We start from the raw sequence: 22,272 nt of genomic DNA on the forward strand, positions 1-22,272 counted from the left end.
CTCAGCCATGGCATGTACTTTGAATTTGCGCAGTATGATGTTTAAAGTGATACTCTTAGGTTCAGCCAACATGCATCTACCCAGCTTTCAAGATGTTAAGGGCTGCAGGCAGAGTGAAGGCTGAGGACAGCAACAATGTGTCATGCCTTTGTGCCACTTATCAAAGCAGCAGTCAGGTGCCACCACACACTCCTTCGTATGCGTATTTCTACTAACAAATCTCTAAATATGAAGTAACAGCAGACGACGAGGCCATTTATTAGCTCCTGCATTCTGGAACTTAATGTTATATTCCAGGGGTACCACATTGCTGAAATAGAACTTGAGGGCCAGAAAGGTAAGATGGTTTGGCTTGCAAGTCGGTACAGAAACACAAAAGGGGAATACGTCAATACCTTCATCAATCTGTGTACAGATAACAACCGTGGAGGAAACCAACTCCGTTGAGTCTCCATCGCACAGGACTCCATTGAGCTTATGTCCCAGACGCCTGGAAGTTTACAGTGAAAAAAAAAAATATGTTACACTTTTTTGTATTTTACATGTTACTTGAATTAGCTGCAGGGTCCAAAAATAAAGTCTTTGGCCGTTCCCTGCCGAACATTGTCCAGCACAGATACTCACGTGACAACCATATCATGGTGGGTGCTATCTGGCTGCCCACTGGGATTGGCAGAGGTGATCGCCAAGGGGCCCGTCATATCCAGCAGGTGAGCAGTCACGGTAAGGTCTGAAATGCGTATCATGATGCTGTCTCTGGTTCCAACGTAGTCGTAAGCTGCTCCCACTCCTAGTACAACGATAAAGCAGAGAATATGTCAGCCAATGGCAATGGAAATGATTTTGAGGCAATTGGATATTTTGACGTCAGAGAAGTTTCAAATGTGTTTGCTGCTAAATTAAACCTAAGCGACTCAATAAGGTGTTCTTGGATAATGAATTGGAAGGCTTTATGTTTTATGAGTTTTGTCAGTGTGACAGTTCACCTTGTGTTACTGGCCAGTGGCTAAGGCGTTGGATCATACAGCACTCCTAAACTCGGACTTCCTTTTTGGCTGTGATTGCACCAGTTATCTGATTGGACATACGGTAATTCAGATTTGGTACAAAAAAATGCATTCATCCATTAACTATTGAACCTACTGAATGCGGTACAGGGTCACTGTGGGGTCAAGGCTTAAAGCCACAAGGCAAATGCCCAGCTCTGGAGAGGGTGCCAGTCCATCACAGGGCACACACACTCACCCACGCCTGGCCAACTAACCTAACACGAATGTTTTAAGAATTCAGGTGGACATCTTGCATTGACATGGGTAGAACATTTGAACTCCTCACTGACAACCTGGGTAAAAAGCGTCTGCTAAATAGTAGTAGAATAAAAGTGTTGGAATACTGATGCCAATTTTTATTTTCAAATGGTGCAGCAGTGTTAAAACAAAAAGTTTAATATTCTCTACAGGTTTTGCTTTAGACCAGAAATTAATAAATTAATTAATAAATTGTTTTGGGGTCTCTAGTGCTAATCACTATAGGCTATCTTCTGCCTTTCTAAATGTTCAAATTTCTGGAAAAATAATTTGACGTCTATACAGTGGTGCAGTGATTAGTGCTGCCGCCAATCAGCTCCATGGACATGGGTTTATGTGCCAGGTTGTGACTGTGCAATGTCGTTCTTATGTCCATAAAGTTTTTTTCTGGGTACCACATTGCAAAGTCATGTGTTACGATGATTGTCCACTCTAAACTGGTCCAGTCTGGGGGAGAGTCAGCGTGCTTAATGGACTAGAACCCCAACCAGACTTGGTTCCTGCCTTGTCATGACACATTTCAGTTCCATGTGACCCTTCAAGATTCATCTCATATTAACATCTTCCAAAGAGATATTACAAAACAGCAGAGAAGCTGTTAGCACTGAGATTAGACACCTTTGCTCTGGAATAAGAGGACCAATGCACTTCCTTCAGTTAGAATGTTTGGTTTGTCCATACTTTGCTCTCTGTTCCCCGCACTGTCTTCATGTGGTCCCCTCAGACACACAGGCACAGTTACGTTTATCTTGGTTTTCTAGTTCATTTAGCTTATACCCTGAATTACCATTTATTTTACATAGAGTACTGACTATTCAGCTATTTATCTGACTGATTTGAAATCTCTTCTTTTTTAGAACTGCAATGGCTGGAGGGAGACACAGTCGTAATGGGCCACCCCCCGTCTCTTCTTTTTCCTGGTATGTTGTTTTTCTTTTTACATTCTGAAAATGTGAATTAGAATGATTACCAAGTTTTAAGCAGCCCAGCATGTTTGTGCCCGGCAGTGATCTGGCATTACATCTGGGGTTAGTCCCTCCTGCCAGTATAGGCTCTGGCAGAATTAAAAATTAAATGGAGGTATGCTGGCAACAACGTTATGTAATTAGTCCGTCTTGCAGTGGCCTGCCTTGTGCAACTGTACAGAAATCTCACCAAGTTTTTTAAGCCACTCTCCCTTCCTGACAATGCAGCCGATACCACCAGGGTAGACATTCCGCATGAATTCCCAGAGCAGGGGGCTGAATGGTGGAGACACGGCTTCTAACTGTTCCAGATTGCCAATTGTTAGACAGATGGGCTTCTCTAATGGCCGTTCCTGAACAGAGAAATAACAAAATGGAGAATATCAGAAAGATTCAAAAAACAAGGCAGAGATGTGTCTTCTTACTGATCTTCTGGTGCCACTGGGCTTACCTACTTACAAAGTATCATGGGACTCCTCAGACTTTCCAACCCCTTGCTCTCCCTTGGATATCTGCAGCTGCTGTGACCCAACTGACCATCACAAAACTTTCATATCGTTTCTGTTTGAGTTTTTCTCAAACCTTTGGGACTGTCTTCTTATGGTCACTTTTCAATTCTATTCTCTGCTGCTTGTTAACTTTGGACATTTCAATCACTCACACAGAAGGTTAGCTTTAGTAAGTCATTTTGAAAGGACTGCGTTCAATTATAACAATTGTACCCTGATTCCTTAATTAAAGTTCAAACCCCAAAGAGCTTACACTGATCTGCTCCAGGCTGGCATTTCAGACGACTAACAGTTACTTTCATAAACACAGGAGTTATTAGACATCATTAGGGGAAACTGCACAAGTTTCTCTTACACCATCTTGATGCTATGTTTAAACACAGAAATGCCCAGTAGTGAAAATGATCATTCTGAATGACTTGCATAAGCAGGATTGTCAGCAGTTAAGGATATGTTAACATTTCAAATAAAATATACGTTTTAGTAACAGATTCTCAATACAAAAATACACTTCTGAAGAAAATGCCAGGTCTTAAAGAAATCACCTCACCTTGATGTTATAGATGTGCTCAATGGCAGATGGATGTTTGCAAGAGGCAGCCAGTGTATAGACTGTGTCTGAAGGGATGCCACACACACCACCTCCTTCCAAGATTCGGGCAATAGTCTGCAGGCCGCTGGTGATGTGGGACGGCGCTGTGGGACAGGGAACAGGAGGGTCTTCTTTTGACTTCCCTTTGCCAGCCTGAAACAGGACAAAATTCAGCTTGCCAAGATCCTTAACAACTGGTATTAAGGATAAAGAGAGACTGAAACTGAGCTGAAGAGCTGAGATTTGCCAAATGATCTCTATAATTTTGGCTTTGTTTAGTGTTTTTAAGTTGAACGTACAACATTGAGAGCAATTCCCACATATCCTTTACTGCCTTATTTTGCCATAGAGTTTTAGGTTTTCGCCTTCTGTGTGGCCTTATGAGTTAGGGTTTTAAACTCTGCCTGCTGGATTTCATATCAATCCATTTCTTAAATATTGGAAAATACACACCTTTCCTTAAATATTTTTAATAAAAGGACATCGATTTTGACTTTTTGTAAGAGGAAGTTTTCTATGAGGCAAAATTTACATTTTAAAGAAACTTATTTCTTCTTTCTGCTGCTCCCGTTAGGGGTCGCCACAGCGGATCATCTTGTTGCATGTCTTCCTGTATTCAACATCTTACTCTGTCACACCCACCACCTGCGCGTCCTCTCTCACTACATCCATAAACATATTTAAAAAACAAAGATAGCGTTATGAATTTCTTTTGGGTCTTGTTGAAAAAGCGGACGCCATCTCTTTCTTGTTGTTTGGCCTACCCCTACTACAAACCCTGAACTTAAGGTTCGTGGGGGTAAGGTCAGGTACGCCAGGGTCCCCAATCTTAAAAATTTAGATGCCTAATCTTAAAAACAAGTGGCGTCCGCATTTTGAACAGGAGCCGTTCCTTTTTCACACACTGTTGTTCCAGTTATTTTCTTTTAGCTTCCACAATTAAACGATGGCCGGTGTCACAGTTAATGAGATGAACCCGCCTGTTCTTAACATTTCAAAGAGAAGATTGAGTGGGCGTGTGCATCGTGATTGGCTGATCCATACGTCAGTCAGAGTGGATTCTCCTCTGTGCGCTCAGCCCCGCCGCGCCTGACGACAGTTCATCGTCTCTTTCTCCTAAACAGCTTTTCATTTCACCAGAGAGCTTTTAATGGGGGAAATGAAGGAGAAAAGTAACTGGCAGCAAACTTAGCAGGTGGATTATTACAGAGCCTGAGTATTGGAGGTCAAACAGGAAAAGGTCAGTAAAAACAACTTTTAATATTAAGCTCAAAAGGGCGCTTCAACGCAGAACGGAATCTTTCAGTGATTGACAGTATGAAAACAATGATTACGTTTACATGTACACACAAATTTAGGATTGGGTGAGTAAAACCGGTTAAGACAGAAACCTGGTTTCTTAAAAAACCTAACAATTCACGAGCGAATTCGCCTGTTGAATTTTCCGCCGACGACATTAAACTGCACAAAAAAGAATTAAACGTCCTCCTCGTCGCCCCATGAATCCGAAACGAGCATGGAGTGTGTTTCTCCCGAGCAGTGTGGGGGACCGTTAGTTTTACAAGTAACGTACTTACATTTTTCGTTACTTACAACAGAAAAACGTAATTATATATTTAGTATTGTTACTTATTGTACTATAAATATAATGCGTAAACAGTACATTACTTTTTGTTCTTTATACGAAACAATGCGCATTTAACTGGGCAGCATTTTTTATTAAATCCTAAGCTTATATATTAAACTTCATGAAACCGGCCGGAAACGCAACCAATTTGTGTTTTATAAATACGACTTTTCCCCTTGGGATTAATAAAGTATCTATCTATCTATCTATCTATCTATCTATCTATCTATCTATCTATCTATCTATCTATCGCGAAGTAAATCCCGTCCTGAGCAGCCAAAGATTCGCAGTATGAACACCGGCCGCCGCGTCACCGGATCGCACTGTTGCAGCATATCGATAGCAAACAGCTGAATGGAAACTAAACGGACACCTTCTGGGTTTCTGTTACCGGACTGCACGCAGCACACTCTTCTGCTTGGCTGTGCGATTGAGCCCCGTAAAGGAGCAGCGTACAGGTATGTGTGGTTTTGTCATTACACTCTGTGATGCTGGAATAATACTAATAATGATGTAGGTGTTTTTACATTAAGTATTGCGTTAGGTTACTCGTTACTTTAAATGTAATGTTTATAATAAGTTTAAGGAGGCCATGATTCAGTGTATATTGCTTTTGATTTTAACCTGCCAAAACTTTGTAAAGGTGTAAGATCAGATCTGATTGAGCTACCATTTTTTTTTTTTTTCTTAACAAAATGTACTACAGGAGAAATTATATTCATACTCAAAATTCTCATTGTTCCTAGTAATTAACTGTTTGAATTTAAAAGAATATTGTTTCCACCAAAACTGTATTTTGTAATAACCATTAATAAAAGCCAGGTCACTAGGAAAAGAAAGAATTGATCAACAGCAGACATGTTTTACTCATGTGCACTTGTCTGTAGCACATTTTAAAGGTGAGGAGCTGCAGTACACTAATAATATTAGCCTATCATGTTAGCCAGTATTGTTGTTGACCTCTCTCCCCTCCTAACAAAAATCATACACGTTTAATGTACACAATTATTTACATAGTATCTTTGATACATCTGATTAGCCGACACCACTGTAACTGAGGCCCAGTGACTTATGAAATTTCCCAGGCAAGGCTGGGTAACACTGCTATTGTGTGTTTATATAAATTACATTATAGAAATCCAATGCAGTAAACAGACTGATAAAGTTCAAGTGTGCAACTTAGCCTATGGCATTTTAGGATTACCTGAATGAGCGATGGGCCAATGGGAAGCAACATCTTTTCAAAGAGGTAGTTTGTGAGTGACGCAGCTATGCCATAAGCACAGACAAAGGCAAACAGGACCAAGAATGCAACTGTGGAGAAAAAACAGGAGCAAATCAGTTGTTTATTATTATTAATTCACATAAGGCCCATATTATGTCAGGCTCCCACTAAGCTACTGGTTATGTGATTAAATTGGGAAACTGATTTTATTTGTCCTCTTTCTCTAATAGATACGATGGCCAGTCTTTACTATAATCCTAATTGTACTATACAGTATGTGTTCACATTACCAGAGAACATTTGCATTTCAATGTTCTTGTGTTTTTAAAATGGCAGCTTCATTTGTACAACTAGTGTATCCTGCACTTTAACTTGAAATGGTGTTTTAGCATTAACATTTTTTTTTACTTGCAAAACTGAAATGATCATTTCTACTTTGTGACTGAAAAATAAATAATTGTTGCCTTCATTTCTGTTGTTACAGTATCAGTCTCGACTTTACACATGAATTAGCTTCAGCTGTGTGTGGTCTATCTGAACCTTTAAAACGCTGTAATCTAATAAGGCAGTCCATGCAATGCGAAAAACTGATAATTACTTAAGCATATTAGCAAAAAGAGAAGCGAAAAAGTTAAAACATAAAAAGAAAAAAGTACTTGGTAGGCAAATGGCACACACAGATCCACACAGAAAAGTCAAAAAGCATCACTGTGCCTCAGTCTGCAGATGGACAATTAAGCTGAATGGCTTCACTATCCTCTAATGCTTAGTTATTTTACCCACTTAAAAATAAATAGTTTGGCTGTCCAAAAGAATGACGGCAAGTCTCCACCGACTGGGCAAAACCACTGAGTGTAGCTGCCATTGACAATGCCCAGTGCAGGGTTGCCAGAGAGAACTTGGAATTAAAGCCTAAAATCTCTTTAAAACTAGCCCCAAAACTGAAATGGACAGTAGTGTCTTGCCTTTTGTATTCTTATGCATTATTCAAAAGCAGGGATGCCCAATACCAGAGAGCTTCTGTACTTCAAGGCAAAAGATTTTTGTTTTGGGTCTGTTCAAATGAATCTTGCAGTTGGTCCAAATCTGACACGAATACAGATGTCTATCATGAATGTGTACCTCATGAAAAAATGAATAAAACTGTTCTGTCAGACAGATGCTGGTTGCTGTGCTACTTCAGATCCTTTCAGTGCATAACATTTATGAATTCATAAGCTTATGAATGAAGACAAACCATAAATGCGAGATCAGAGCTGTTGGTTTGAGCACCGGGATTCTGTATATTGAAACAAAGTGGCTGAAAGGACTGGAGAGAGCAGTGTGGACGGTTCGGATGTCACGCAGTCGTTATACGAGCAGTGTAAATACTTTCTGAAAATGTAATAATAATCATCATTTTTTAAACATCCTTTTTAATTAATCATGCTTATTTAAAAACAGAGCCGTATCACCTGTGAGTGGGAATTGAGCTGTAATGTGAAGGTAGCCTTATTTTGGCTTCAACACAAGGTTTTGCAGTTCAATCAGCTATTTGATTCTACTGGTTTGCTATCAACAACATGGAGGCTTTTGTAAAAAAGAATAATAATCTGAAGCAAGCAAAATGTTAATAATAATTCAACACCAAATCATGAAATGGAGACCTGGCTGTACCTGTTAATAGGATCAGGAGAATTCCTGACGATATCCTGCAATTCTGACAGAACTTTGTTTTTCCTTCATTGGGCCCTTCTTCTAAAGTATTTGAAACCTGCTTGCCTCTCTGCTGAAGTCCGAAATTATGTAAACATTTGATTTGGAGGCCAAATTTAAATTTAAACCTGTGGTGTGCCTGGCCAGTTTGTTGCAATTTGGAGGAAAACTGCAGTGGTGTTAACATAATAATGATGAAACATTTTGGGACCCAAGTGCTGCAATTTACTCATTTTTGTTCAAATACCGTATGCTGTTCTTTCTACTTCGGTCTACGCCACACTGCTTGTTACAGCGGGTGAGGTGTTGGTGCCAGTGACCTAAATGACTAGGAGAAGGACCCAAACCCAGGATTAGGGCCTGTAGTGGGCTTGTATTCTTTTCTAGCGATTGTTATTTTTTACTTTTAAAAACAGCCTGACATGATGTTTTTTAAAGAAGCCAAAAAAAAAGCCACGACCTCTGGAAACCCAGTTTTCTCTGTGGAAACCAATCAAAAATAAACCCAAGTAGGCAACAAAGTCACTGATGACCACTTGATGCTGACCAGGACAGAAGCATTCCCAGGTCCAGCTCCTCCCCCAACATCCAGCTCCTCCCCCACACCACATGCTGCATCGAGAACAGTCTCAGCATTCTGGCTCAATTTGTCATTGGCCTCTTTTATTTGAGAATGTTTGTTTGTTTCTTTTGATGTGTTTTTTCTTGTCAAAACAGAACATTCTAGAAGTATGTTTGCCTAAGTGTGCCCGTTTTGGGCTACAGAGATACAAGGACGGAGTCCGTCTCCTCACAATCCTTCAGTGCAAAAAGCAGAAGAATACTTTCTTATTGTGCAACAATTGAAGTTTTGTGTTTGTGACAATTTTATTAACATTTTACTGGCAGATGAACTGTCTGTTTAAAAGTCCTTCATTGATTTGGTTATGTGTGTGAAATAAGGTACAGTAGCTGTAATGACAGGTTTTATTGTGTAAATAAACTTATGCTTGTTTTATAAAGTTACTTTCTTGTGGTAAGTGAAATTAACCGGCACTTTTAATCATTTTAAATCAAATAATGCTACTGATGTTGTAAGTCTGCTGCAGGGTCTAACTTTGTGGGGTTTGCTTCTTTTTCACATTGTCTGCATGGCTCTTCCCAGATTCCAGAGTTTAAACTGGCTCGGCATGGGTGACTGTGCCCTGCAGTGGACTGGTCAACAGGCCTGCACAACTTCTAGCTGGATAAGCACATTTCAAAATGGATGGATGTTTTTATCCATCTGTTCATTTTCTTCTTTTATTTTCTGAACTAGTTTTCTCAAGTAATCTTTGTCGGCTGAGCTGAGCGTATGGCAGAACCAGCCTTGGATGACACCAGTGCACGTACTGCTCAATCTGAATCTGTAAAGCACTTTGTCACCATGGCCAGCTTGTTTAACCCTAAACATATGCTTTAGTTTTATATAAAAAAAATGTAAGGATGCGCTTATCCTCTGAATTTCGGTTAGTCCTGTGATTTAAGCGTTAAAAATGTGCACTACAGTATAACTAAAGATGGTTATTATCAACCCACTTGTCTTTGGTTGGAAAAAAAAACAACAACAACAACACGGACACAGGAAATCTCAAGCTTTGAAGCATGATGCTGTGCAGTAGTAACACTGACGAACTTCACCGCCACCATGCCTACAATGCCATTGTGCTGATCTTTTTAACTTTATAATCTGAATGGCTGTCTTAGTAATTTATTTGAATTAACAAATGGGTGGCATAGTTGTACAGGAGTCCGCATTACTGCCTTAAAGCCCCAGAGTCCTGGGTGCAAATGCCAACCTGGTCCCTGTCTGCATTGAATTTACTGTACATGTGCCCCCAGTGTCTAACTGGGATGTCTTCAGAGTGAATTACCCAAAACACTTTGTTCTAGAACTAAACATGTCTAGACAACCTGATTACATAAGTGGGACCTGCTATGAAATTTGACCCCATCCAGGGTTAGTTTCTACATGACTCTTAAGTGGATTGATTACATGGGTGTGATAATGGATGAACTGATCGATAGGTGAGTTTGATAATGGATGAACTGCCTGAAATAAGCCGTTTGTGGGGTTTACCCAGGGTAGGCTGATGTCTCCCAATTTTTTTCTCTGCTCTCTGTGATCACATGGATAAAGACTTTTTTCATATCCGGATACCCAGTGCCATTGCTTAGTTATTTTGTGCCCTAGGCCAAACTTAAGGTGCCAGCCAACTGTTCGGTAGCTAAGCTGTGCAGCTGGGGGGCGGTAGCTAAGCTGTGCAGCTGGGTTCTCCCCCCCCCTTATGATCTGCACCCTAGGAGTATGCCTAATTCACCTTAATAGTGGCGCTGGCCCTGCTGTCACCTCCTCTAAACATTTCTTCTTTGCCCTCGCTCTGGGCCTCCATTTTCGGTGCACCTCTTCACCTAAACATCCTCTGCTTTTTACTCCGCATGAGTAAACCGCCTTAGTCTGTTTCTCCTCAGCACAACACCTACTGCAAGTATTCGACCCCTATGAGTTGGAAATGGAATAAGATAACTGTCCCTCTGCCATGTCTTAGAAGGCAACCAAATGAGGAATATCTCCCTTGATGATAAGGATGAAGATGAACTAAAAGACCTAATTGTTAACTTTAATCCATTATATTATATACAGGCATGTTGGCATCTAAATCACCTTGAGGCTTCACTGCTCAGACTGAGTATGCTGTGGTGGTATTTAGCTGTTTTAGTAGTGACAATCAGTAAACGTGATAATGCTGTGACTGTGTGTTCTGGAAACAGCGACCCGTTTCACTGCATCTGATCAGGTCACATGACCTTATGATGTCATCTTTCTACTTCATTACTTGTGAAGTACCACCTGATCAAAGCACCACGATGTCCCTACATTGATGGCTTAAAGGCCAGAAGTCCACGTGACCGCCGTCATCAAGTCCTTCCATGAGAACCCTGAATACAATGACGACTGATCATTTTTGTTAGGTAGAATGCCCAGAGGGGGCTGAGTGGTCTCATGGCCTGGAACCCCTGCAGATTTTATTTTTTCTTCAGCCATCTGGAGTTGTTTTTTGTTTGTTTTTTTCTGTCTTCCCTGGCCATCAGACCTTACTCTTATTCTATGTTAATTAGTGTTCTCTGATTTTAATTCTTACTTTGTCTTTTTTCTCTTTCTTCATCATGTAAAGCACTCTGAGCTACATTATTTGTATGAAAATGTGCTATAGAAATAAATGTTGTTGTGAAGGAGACATAATCTACTATATAATAAAACATTACTGTTTATTTGTGCTTATGCTTCCCCTCTGAGGAATATGATGGGCCAGTTTTGCTTTGGTGACACAATCAACAGAGGAAGTGCTGGGCAAGAGAGGCTGTTGCATGTGAACAGAAAGTCAAAGTGCAGGAGGCACGCTAAGAGTCGCCTTCAAAGCTGGGAAGCATTCAGAAGAATACGAGTAATATTTTCACGGCAGGTAATGTCGGCCAAGCTTCCAATGGTGGAAGTCAAAAAGCAGACAGGAGATGAGCAAGGTGCCTTGAAATGAAACAGTTTGAAAAAACGGGTTTTATGGGAAAATGCTTGAGAGATGGAGTACCAGGTATGAAAGGTTCAGAAACATGAGGATGCCAAGGAAAGGTTTAGGTTGAGCACTAAAGGCACACATGCAGCAAGAGATACAAAATATTTTAAAATGCGTTCTGTTTTCTATCTTCGACAGGTAAGGTAGCTAGTTACAGTTTAAAAATCGAAGACAAACTGATTCTTATTTTGTTTACCGTTTAAAGGCAATGGAACTGAAGCTCACCTTCAAGTTGGAGGGGTAGTCGGTGAAGACAGAATAGCAAAAAGCATACAAGAATTCCTTCCATTGTGATGGTGAGAATCAGGAGAAGCAGGTTGGAGTAGACGGCTGTGAAAAGAAAGAGGAGCTTAGTGATCGTACTGCCGGAGCTCCAAGAATCTGCAGCTCTTCTCAGCCAAACTGAAAACAAGATGGGTATCCCATATTGTTGCTGCATACTCAGCAGTGGTAGTGAGGAGAACAGAAACGAGATATGAACAAACAAATCAAGAGAGGCGCCAGAGTGACTCACCGATCATGATGATAAACGCATTAATGACGAGAAATGCTACTGCACCAGCACCAAACCCATGAAAAGATGGCTCAGTGATTTTCAGCATGGGTCCTAAGGGAAAGACACATTAATGAACAAATGTGAAAAATCTACAGTCGGTCAAACAAAACAGCATACATCGTGCTCAGGTTAACCACAAGATGGACCTGGCACACATTAGAAGTGGTAGCGTTGTGGTTTAATGAAGGAGAGTGCCCCAGTATTTGTGTTTGGGGTGTAAACTCACAAACGTGAGCACTGTGAGGAAGAGATCAAGGGGAGCAGACTGACGTCTTACCTGCAAATCGGAGCCATGTCCAACAGCCCCAGACAGCAGCATAGGTGCACGGCATGGTCGGTCCGAATCTCCTTCCCCCTTGAACTTGCATACGTGACACATAGAGCTGCATTAATGTACCAGGGATGAGCACCCATGGGACACTCAGGTGTGCCTGCAGTGAGTCCACTTTGGAGATCTGCAGTGCTGAGAAGGCTGCCAAACCATTGCAAAGGTAAAACAAGGCATCAGGAAGCTGAGTGTGGCTCTCTGCGCCACCCTCTGAAGATGGTGGAGTTTGGGATGGATGATGGCAGTGACCAAGGGTGAAGAGCACTCTCTGCAGCCTCACAGAGTTGACCATCCTCACCCCTAGCGGGATCAGAGCTTTTTCGGCAATGGAGTTGATGAGGCTGACAAAAGAGACGTAGAGGCAGAAAAAAGCATATAGGGAGCAACTCACACCAAAGAAGGTGTAGTGAACTTGGCCAGAAATCTGAGGCAGGGTCGATATGGTAAGCAAGGCAAAAAGGACATTTTGCAACAATTCAGTCTTGTCTCGATTCAGAGACAGAACACAAAAGATCAAGGCTGCTACTAGGAAGAACCAGCCTCCTACCATTGCTGCCCTGGCACTTGTCACGTTGGCATCTTTCAGGAGAACTGAGGTGATGAACTCCTCCCAAGTCTGCACTAGCCAATAGGTAGCATGCAAGGCAAACTTGGTGGTGTAGAAGACATCTTTTCTTAGATAAGCATAGTAGCTAGCAAGAAGCTGGGCACAGGCATTAATGCTCACCCACAGCACCCCAACCTGGAAGGAGGGCATGTAGTGGAAGCAGTAAAATGCCAGGATGGCTGCAGAAATGACATCAGACATGTTGCCCAGTGCCATAGGCTCAGCATATTTGCTGTTCTTCTTTTTCTCCTCCTCTGTCCCCTTCCCTTCTTGTTTCTTTTGTGATACTTTGCTTTTGGCACCCAAAAGCAGCACATCAAACAGAGCATTGCCGAATCCTGGCAGGACATGGCGCTGGTAGATTCCTTTGAGGAGTAGGGCAGAGGCTGCATAGAAGCCAAAAAAGACGATGATGAGTTGTATGACGCCGGCAACTACAAGTGCCCAAGTGGAAAACAGGCCAACTGCTTCAAACACAAGCGTCAAAGTGATGGCACCAAATACAAAAGGCATGATGTAGTTGGCTGTGGCTGAGCAGAAAGACACAATGAAAGCCACACTGATGTAGGCCACCAGCCCAGCTACCGCTGATTGGCTAACTGGAGGTGGTGTCGTCAGATTCGATGCATCCGTTGAGTTCAGAGTATAGGTGCTGTTTTCGAACGTTATTGACTCGGTGACGCCTGTTACAATGCGTGTGGCACCATAACTGCTCCATAATGCAGAGAATGCCACAAATGTTGTTCCAGCCAAGTGGTCGTATTTTCTGAAGGTGAGAAGACCCGCCACTAGCTGCACAATCCCTCCTATAAGGATGAGGTGCACACCTGCATGAAAAACAAAAACAGCAAAGTTCCTTTTGAGAGAATTCCACTACTAGATCGAAGTCCAATGTTACATGCTGTGCTAGGATCTGGTTGGCCAACACCCAATGGTGGGAGACTAAAGTGCAGCATTGCTTTCAGAGAAATGAGTAACGCTTCTATTATGGAAGATTACTTGTGCCAGAATGAAGTACCAGCCAATGTGTTAACTGCATTGAAATGCATATGCACGTGGTGTCTTTAATTTCTGCACATTTTTTCTTGTTATATTAAAAACATCAACAAAATGATCAAGTGCTTTTCACTATGGCACCCGATTTTCGTGTCGGTTTAAAATGCAATATAAAAATGTATTGCATTTTAATTCTTGTCCCAGAATCACATGTCAGAATGAAGAGCAAAGCAAAGGTATTGCATTTCACTTAACGGCTGCTCCAAGTGTATAGCATTTTAATTCAAGACCACACATCCATCATGCCAAACTGAATGTAATCAAATAACCAGTCACTGTCAAAAGGGTTGGGGCAAAGGGGCATTGCACTTCTAATCATTTCTGTGGTGTGGGGGCAAGCTTAACTTTCATTGATGTGGAGTGATTAACTAAAACAGTAAGAAGTATTTTTAGGTCTCGTTGAAGACATTTACTTTTATGTTAAGTGGTCCAAATAATGTATTCTCCTTTCCTTATGTATTTATATTATATTTCCTTTTCTATATTTATTCCATTGTTCTAGTCCTGGCCACACGTCAGGAAGTTTAGCAGTAGCTAGTATGGTCGCTGTGGTGGGCTGGTACCCTGCCCGGGGTTTGTTTCCCGCCTTGCGCCCTGTGTTGTCTGGGATTGGCTCCAGCAGACCCCCATGACCCTGTAGTTAGGATATAGCGGGTGGGATAATGGATGCAAGGATGGGTAATATGGTCATCCCCATCTGCAGGGGTTACAAATCATGCTTAGGGGAATACTGGTTTACCGATGCTCTGACTGATGATCTTCATAATTGTATGCTGCAGCTCTTCGAGGACATTAGCTCTTGAATGCGTTCTAAGGACATTCCAGAAGCAGTTGAAAAGTCTTTTCCCATTGCCTCTTCTGTTACACCCAGTCTTTTCAACAACCAGTCAAATGGGAAAAGAATGAAAATTATCATTTATATCACCAGCTTCCACCAGTTCAATGAGACGGCTGCTCTCCTGCATGATTATCTCCATGTTCACCATGTTTAGCGCTGGGTGCACACCCTCGTGATTATGACGCCTCTTATCCCAGTAGTTGACGCCCCTTGCCCCACCTTGTGACGCCGATTGGGTTACATTCACTTTTAGCATGATTAATGCGTGATCTCCAATCAAAATGCAGTTCACTCAGAGCTTTGCTTTTGGTTATGACACATGATCTATAGAAATGAATTCAAGTGTAGTATGCTTTTGGGTTGCATTTTAAACTGACACAAAAATTGAGTGCTATGGTCATAAGCAGTCAATCAATTGGTTGATATGTGCCAAAATTAAATGCATCGCGTGCACATAAATTGCATTGCAGTTTAGATAACCATTGGATTGCATTTAATTTTGCCATGAATAATCTTCTGTTTTATACAGCACACTAATATGTGAATATGTGCTACTAGCTTACACAAGAGCACATTGACCCTTGCAGCTTTACAGTATGTGACCTCTGAAGGCAGTTACATGACGTACTGAAACAGCAGACTCTTAATATAACACGGTACATGATAGCATTGGCACCACACTGGCGCACAATTGTGTACAGTTTTTGAAATGATCTCCCACAAATGCCTACACATACATTTAGGAAAATGAACCCTTACTGCTACACAAATCTCCAAATATATACAGTATAGACTGAAACTACCACCATAAGCCTGAATCCATTAAACACGGTCCACCTTGCTTGCTGTATACTTACCACCATACTGTACTTAACCTGCCCCAGAACTGCACTTCTGAAGCTGAAGCACAACATGCAGTTCCACATTTTCAAATGGGAGCCAATTTATAGCAAACTCCACCAGTAGAGCTACAATACATACAGCTTGTATCTTGACTGTACCTGCAAGAGTGTTTTCAATGCCTACAGCTGGCAAACCGCTGGCTACATGTGCAAAGTTCTGCAGGGCCACATAAAAAGCACTTATTACATTGGAGAGGAGGCCCAGCACGGCCGGCTCGCTGTACAACACGGAGGCGAAGCCCTCAGGCATCCTGGAGAAAAGACAAGAGCAAATTGTCAGCCTGGGACAGTGTCCATAGTTCAGTCACTCCAATCAAAAAGTGCTTTATACAGCAGCACATCATTACAACATTACATTGCAATCTCAGATATAACTGAAGGAAAGACTGACGATATTAATGAAATTTACTGAAAAAACCTAATTTGTTCAATGACTTATCACATGCAAAAGCTGCTGATGCAGTAACGAAGCCCAGCTCCTGACTGGCATTGAGTCTGCAATCGGGGTCTGGCCCCGAGTATAAAACCTCAGGCTGCCAAAAAGACCACAGAACCCTGTAAGAATGGAAACAGATTAAGGAAATGGATGGATGGAGAGAAGACTGAATGCAGACATATAGGTATCACAATTCTAAACTTCAGTTAAAACACAAGGCAAACTTAACTGACTCGCAAAAACATCCGTTCTTGTGTTCATATTTCTTAGCCACTTAGGGACCATCAAGCAAACCAGAGGCAGCGGGCACAAGGCGCAAAACATATTTAAATTGGCTGCATAATACTCGCTTCACGACAATCGAGGACATGTCAAAAGAAAACCACATGAGCTTTAGGAGAATATGCAAGGAGCTTACCAACGTACCGAGATTTGAGCACAAACTGTAAGGTAGCAAAGCCAGCCCTGGTGCCATCGAGAAGGGTCCAAGTGCAGCCCGCAATACCTGTGACGTCTCTGTCGGTCCCGTCAATGTGACATTGTTAAGGCATCACTGTGAGGGCGATGCGTCATTCAAGGTCCCAATTAAATGTCTGCGGGCTCAAATTTGCATGAAATATGTTGTAATGACAAATAATACTAAAATATTTGAATTCTGGCACAGAGAAGCTGAGTCTTTTGGTTTTTATAATTATTTTGTGTTTTTGGGGCAGTATAGGTCTTATCAAGGAACTAATTAATAAGGTGTAATATACATTATATATAGTGAGAGAAAGAGATAAATATAACAGATATAGTAGGGCGGTGTCGGCGAGCTTATCAAGAGAGAGGAAGTAAATTAAAACAGTGAAGGCACTCAAGTGCTGAAGGCAAAGGCTCAGAAGAAAGCATATTAAATATTTTAAGCCAAACCAGTCAGCAGAAGGGGGATTTGGACAAATTCCAGTGTATTAGCCTATAACATACAAACGCACACAATCGAGCAAACGTTTTACCCTTTTTCGTGTGTGCGTGTGCGTATATTTATCTAGCGTATATAAAATCCATCCATTATCCAACCCGCGATATCCTAACTACTGGGTCACGGTGGTCTGCTGGACCCAATCCCAGCCAACACAGGGCGCAAGGCAGGAAACAAACCCCGGGCAGGGTGCCGGCCCATCGCAGGGCGCGCGCACACATCACACCCACACGCCAAGCACACTCTAGGGACAATTTAGGATCGCCAATGCACCTAACCTGCATGTCTTTGGACTGTGGGAGGAAGCCGGAGCAGAACACGGGGAGAACATGGAAACTCCACGCAGGGAGAACCGAAGCGAACCCGGGTCTCCTGGCGAGGCAGCAGCACTACCCGCTGCGCCACCGTGCCCCCTATATAAAATCCTAAGCCTAAAAATGTAACGATTTTATGTGACTTTTTTGTCATGCTTTAAATCGGGCTTATATATATCTTTGGTATCATTCTTTTCAGAATGTATTAATGTGATGTTGTTAAATTTTCAGATTCTTATTCCGTTTATAAATTAAAAACTAAAACACAAAGTCGTGGTTTTTATTTTTGATCGAGTAAACTTTCACAGGAACAAATTATTAGAAAACAATCTAAATTCTATTCATAACACCAATGTTTGTATTTAGGTGAGCTGAAGATCGTGTTACGATGACCCATTACATACCACTTTAGTTTTCACGTGATTTTTCCTGTCATTTAGTTATAATTTTTTTATGTATAAGAATGTCAGTTAAAACGAATGGATAGTTTATTTCGTCTTTTATAAATACTCATCGAGCATAGTGGACCTCAGTTTAACGGGAATACTCTAATGGATAAGAGAGTAAATGTTTTATTCTCATTTTATGATTTTTACTCCGTTAAATAATTATTTTTTTCTTTTACATATTTATAGAATTTTGTGATTTTGACTCCAATAAATAATAATTTTTTGTAGATTTACAGATTTTACTAATATTGTGGCCGCAACTGGGGGCTTGCACCCGTCTCTCTCTCTCTCTCTAATATAATATCTCGCTATCTGTGATAGTTCGCGCGCCATTCAATAGCCTACCACAATAGGACTCCATAGTCCAGAGCCGCTTTATTTTATCTATTCTTTTCTTCCTTTTTTTCCTGAGCGCATGCAAGTAGTAAATGAAAAATATTTCCGTCCTCTTCACCTTTAAACATATCATCCATTTTCTAAGATCGTTCAAGTCCGTTTTAGGGCTACTTGGGCTAATGCAGCAGCACTGGCACCTGCCCATGGCCCCGCGCACAGTGTACCAGGCTGGCACACTTTATCATAACCTCTAAATAAATGAACGGGAGACGTCGCTACTAGGCTAGCTTTAACTATCGCATCACATTATGATGGCTACACGCGTCTGCTTTTTTATATGTCTGCAAAATTAAACTTTATCATATAAAGTGTTTCGATTTTGAATATTTTTATTTTCATTCATTAACACTAAAAATATAAATGGAATTTTCCATCACGTCATATAAGTACAACCCTGAAAAGAAATGTAACTAAACTTTAACAAATCACATAATGTATTCATACATACAATTTTGTTCTAAATCAATTTAAAATGAAACTGTTTATACTAATATTTAAATATACATATAAAGAAAGCAATACATTTTCTTTGACCTACAGTACATATAACTTCTCTAGTTTTTAGTTTGGTGATCCGTCGGGTGACCACTTTTTCTCGTGCGTTCCCCCGAATCATCCCGCAACAGTCCGCCATCAGACTGGCCCCCTAACGCCCTTCTCCCCATGTCCTTGACACCCTAATGGAATCTTTCACCCTTCTCTTCACACACAGCTCCGACATTTTAAGGGAAAATTGTCACAATGAACTCTGGGACTGGTTTTGCAGATTTAAACCTATATACATATTCACGATTTCCTTTTAATTTGGCACTTTATTTTTTTTACCTAAAATCTTAGAAACGACTTCTTTGAACGATACCTGGGTCATTTGTTGCAGGTCGTTCATCGCGTTCATCAACCTCTTCGTCAGTTTTCTAATATCAGGATCACCAAAAATGCCCTTTTTGAATTTCGCTGCAGACAAACCCGTAAACGTTCGGCACAAACACATCGGACACACGCCATCTTTTGATAGGGCTTTGACAAACTGCTTAATGAAACCATGATTATGAAGGGGTTGGTAGCAGCACTTTATCCGGACCCCCAAGCAGGTCTGATGATTTTTCTGACACCAAACTAGCTTTTTTTCTACCTGGCCATTCCTTCTGTGCCCAGTGTCAGTTGTTGTTCCTGCTGTCCACTCACTGAGGGACCGTGTCATTTCTGTACACCCTAAATGACGACCCAGAACTTTCACATATGAACCAATGGTGTTCTTTAGGTTGCTTTAAAAATATTTTAATTTAATATTAGAACATATAAAATTCAAATAATCATTAAAATAAAATATTGATAAAAAATATAAATATTGACAGCTAAAAGTTTTTTTTGCAAAAAAAATGTTACTTCATGGAAAATATTTTGAATTCTCCACTGAAAAATGCATAACAATCACATGTAATAATCCAAACAATTTTTCATTGTGTGTGTATCGATCTCATTAACGCACAGCTAAATAATAAAAAGCTGGAATGTAAACGCCCCTTTCAGTGTGGCACATTGTCCAGAGGGCAGCTATAACGGCCGATTCGAGTTCGCCCTCCGCACTCTCAGCCCCGTTTGCTCCAGATTGTCGGCACTTTCTCTGCGTGTCTCCGTGCGGTTTCCTCCGGGTACTCTGGATTTCTTTTCACTTTACAAAACACGTCAATGCTGGGTTATTTACCGATTCCAGCCTGGGCTCGAGTGGTCCTACCTTCAGCTAAACGAAACAAAAGCAAAGGAGCCCTTCCACTCCTACTACTACTAAAAGTCCATTCATCCATCCATCCATCCATTCTTACTTTTTTCTTCAGTACACAGCAATTGGGGAGGCGTCTGTGTAGCTTTGAGCCGCCAGTTAACCCAACGTGCTAGCTAATGGACTGGGTGAAACACTAGCGACAACAAATGTGCCGAGGACTCACGACCATCATCTTTATCTACACGATCATGTTGCACGGGGGAACCTCTTTCCTTTCCAGCTCGGTGTGGAATGTAGTCTGAATATTTGGCTTGTGTTCAGTTCTAACCGGAACTCCGGCTTTTCTCACTCGGTCCGTCCAAATACCTACGTGGAGTCAGTCTGCGTGATTTACTTACTTCTCGCCTTACAGTTGGGATGCGGGCTCGGCCAGCTTTACGCATTTTGATACAATTAAACGAATGTAAGAAGAAATGTAATACTGGTCGCTACTGTAGCTGTCATTACGTATTACATAACGGAATGTAAACGTCATTATCGCTCCATCACTTACCTTCTTTGTCCCTGGCTGTGTAAACTCAGACGGATTACCGTCTCTAGCACGCACCCCTTTTATACTCGGTGCTGTACAAGGAAGCGGGAGGCGTGCGTTTGTCAGTACAGGAAACGAAACTTTCGTCACAAATACCGAAAGTTAGATCAGGAGGAAATTCAAACATTTTCATTCCTGGGGCAACTGTTTAGCTTGAAGTAGGTCTGGAGCATCAGGCCGTGCTGCAACCATAATGACAAATCGAGCATTAGCATTACATTCAACCCAGCATAAAGACAAGTGCCCTTTAATAATTCACTGAAATACTGGATAGGCTTCAAAAACAGATTTGAAATAAACTGTTACAAAAATGACAGATTCTTAAACCTGAGCATAAAGATGGAGTCCCATCACACTTATGCAACTGACAGGCAGAGGTGGTTGGCTACTTTGTTGTTTGTGAAGGGGGGCCATAAAGATCAGGGACTTGAAGACCCCCCAGCCTAACCCAAAGGAACTGCACCCATCTATTCATTTTCAATCTAGTAAGGTTTGCTAAGGGTTGCAAAAACATTACACTTGTTACAAAAATAAGAGAGGGAGCAGTTAGAGCTGCTGTCTTACAGGTCCAGAGTTGGAGGTTTGAATCGAAGCCTGGACATTCACTGTGTGGATTTGGCATGTTCCCCAGTGTCTATGTAGAACTTCTCAGAGTATTCTGTTTTTTCTTTCACATGCAAAAGACGCATTCTTCGTTTAACTGTCTACTCTAAACTGTCCGTGTACATAAGTATGGATATGTATAAGCATACCATGAGACCAGCGTGCAGTCCATCAAGGGTTGGTTCTCATCTTGAGCCCAAAGCTACCTGGATAGGCGCAAGTTTCCGACCAGACCGATGTTGAGAGGCAGTTTAGAAAATTAATCATAAAACACAAAATTAAATAAAGAAAAATGAGGCCAAAATGTCTAAACAGATAACAAAATAAAAATAATAGACATTTATTAAAAAATACAATAAAAAACAAACCTGAAAACTTCTGATCTGGAGTAGATGATGTCCAGTCTTGGTCCTTGAAGTTCTCACTTTTCACATCCCATCCATCCATCCATTATCCAACCCGCTATATCCTAACTACAGGGTCACGGTGGGTCTGCCAGTGCCAATCCCAGCCAACACAGGGTGCAAGGCAGGAAACAAACCCCAGGCAGGGCGCCAGCCCACCGCAGTCCAGCATCCCATATCTTAATTAATTCATGAAAGGTCTCTGATGCTGATGAACAGTTACAGGCTAAGTAAGTTTTCAGAATAGTCTAACACTGACACTTAAAGACCGATGTATATAATAACTTCATGAGCAGCTTTGTGCATCCTGAGGTGCCCACTGTGTAGAGACCCCAGGATTTGGACTTAGCCGGTTAGCCACAAACTTGAAATTACGGTATTCCTTATAATGGCTCGCCTTTTTAGCATATAACTTTGTGCTGTGTCCCAGAGTGGACAGTCTGGATTGAATTGGGGTCCGAGTGAGTGGCAGTGTGATCTATCGTGAAAAGGTGGCACCCAGCTTGTGATAGTGGTGTGATCCTTAGCATGTTTGCCTTTGAACCAAGGTTTGCATCCATCACATTGAAACTTTTCTTTAACGCATCACTTCACCTG

General features: G+C 41.4%; 1 protein-coding gene across 1 annotated transcript; it reads right to left on the minus strand.

Annotated features, from left to right (window-relative positions):
• Positions 1-206: 206 nt before the first annotated feature.
• On the minus strand, positions 207-20,731 carry si:ch211-153b23.3. The gene is made up of 10 exons (XM_039742791.1): positions 20,630-20,731; positions 15,897-16,048; positions 12,344-13,828; positions 12,025-12,117; positions 11,736-11,840; positions 6,205-6,314; positions 3,332-3,526; positions 2,463-2,625; positions 625-790; positions 207-490 (listed from the first exon to the last, which is right to left on the minus strand). The coding sequence occupies exons 2-10, from the start codon at positions 16,045-16,047 to the stop codon at positions 223-225; spliced, it is 2,736 nt and encodes a 911-aa protein (XP_039598725.1). The 5' UTR covers position 16,048; positions 20,630-20,731; the 3' UTR covers positions 207-222.
• Positions 20,732-22,272: the final 1,541 nt, after the last annotated feature.

Source organism: Polypterus senegalus, unplaced genomic scaffold (assembly GCF_016835505.1).
Source record: "Polypterus senegalus isolate Bchr_013 unplaced genomic scaffold, ASM1683550v1 scaffold_2497, whole genome shotgun sequence".
Classification (NCBI taxonomy): domain Eukaryota; kingdom Metazoa; phylum Chordata; class Cladistia; order Polypteriformes; family Polypteridae; genus Polypterus; species Polypterus senegalus.

Excerpts from the sequence above, each read along its gene's own strand:
- si:ch211-153b23.3 (XM_039742791.1), bottom strand. The coding sequence starts at position 16,047 with ATGCCTGAGGGCTTCGCCTCCGTGTTGTACAGCGAGCCGGCCGTGCTG. Across the intron at positions 11,841-12,024 it reads TGCGTTTATCATCATGATCG|CCGTCTACTCCAACCTGCTT; the intron begins GTGAGTCACTCT and ends TTCTTTTCACAG. Across the intron at positions 791-2,462 it reads AGAGTGGCTTAAAAAACTTG|GAGTGGGAGCAGCTTACGAC; the intron begins GTGAGATTTCTG and ends TCGTTGTACTAG.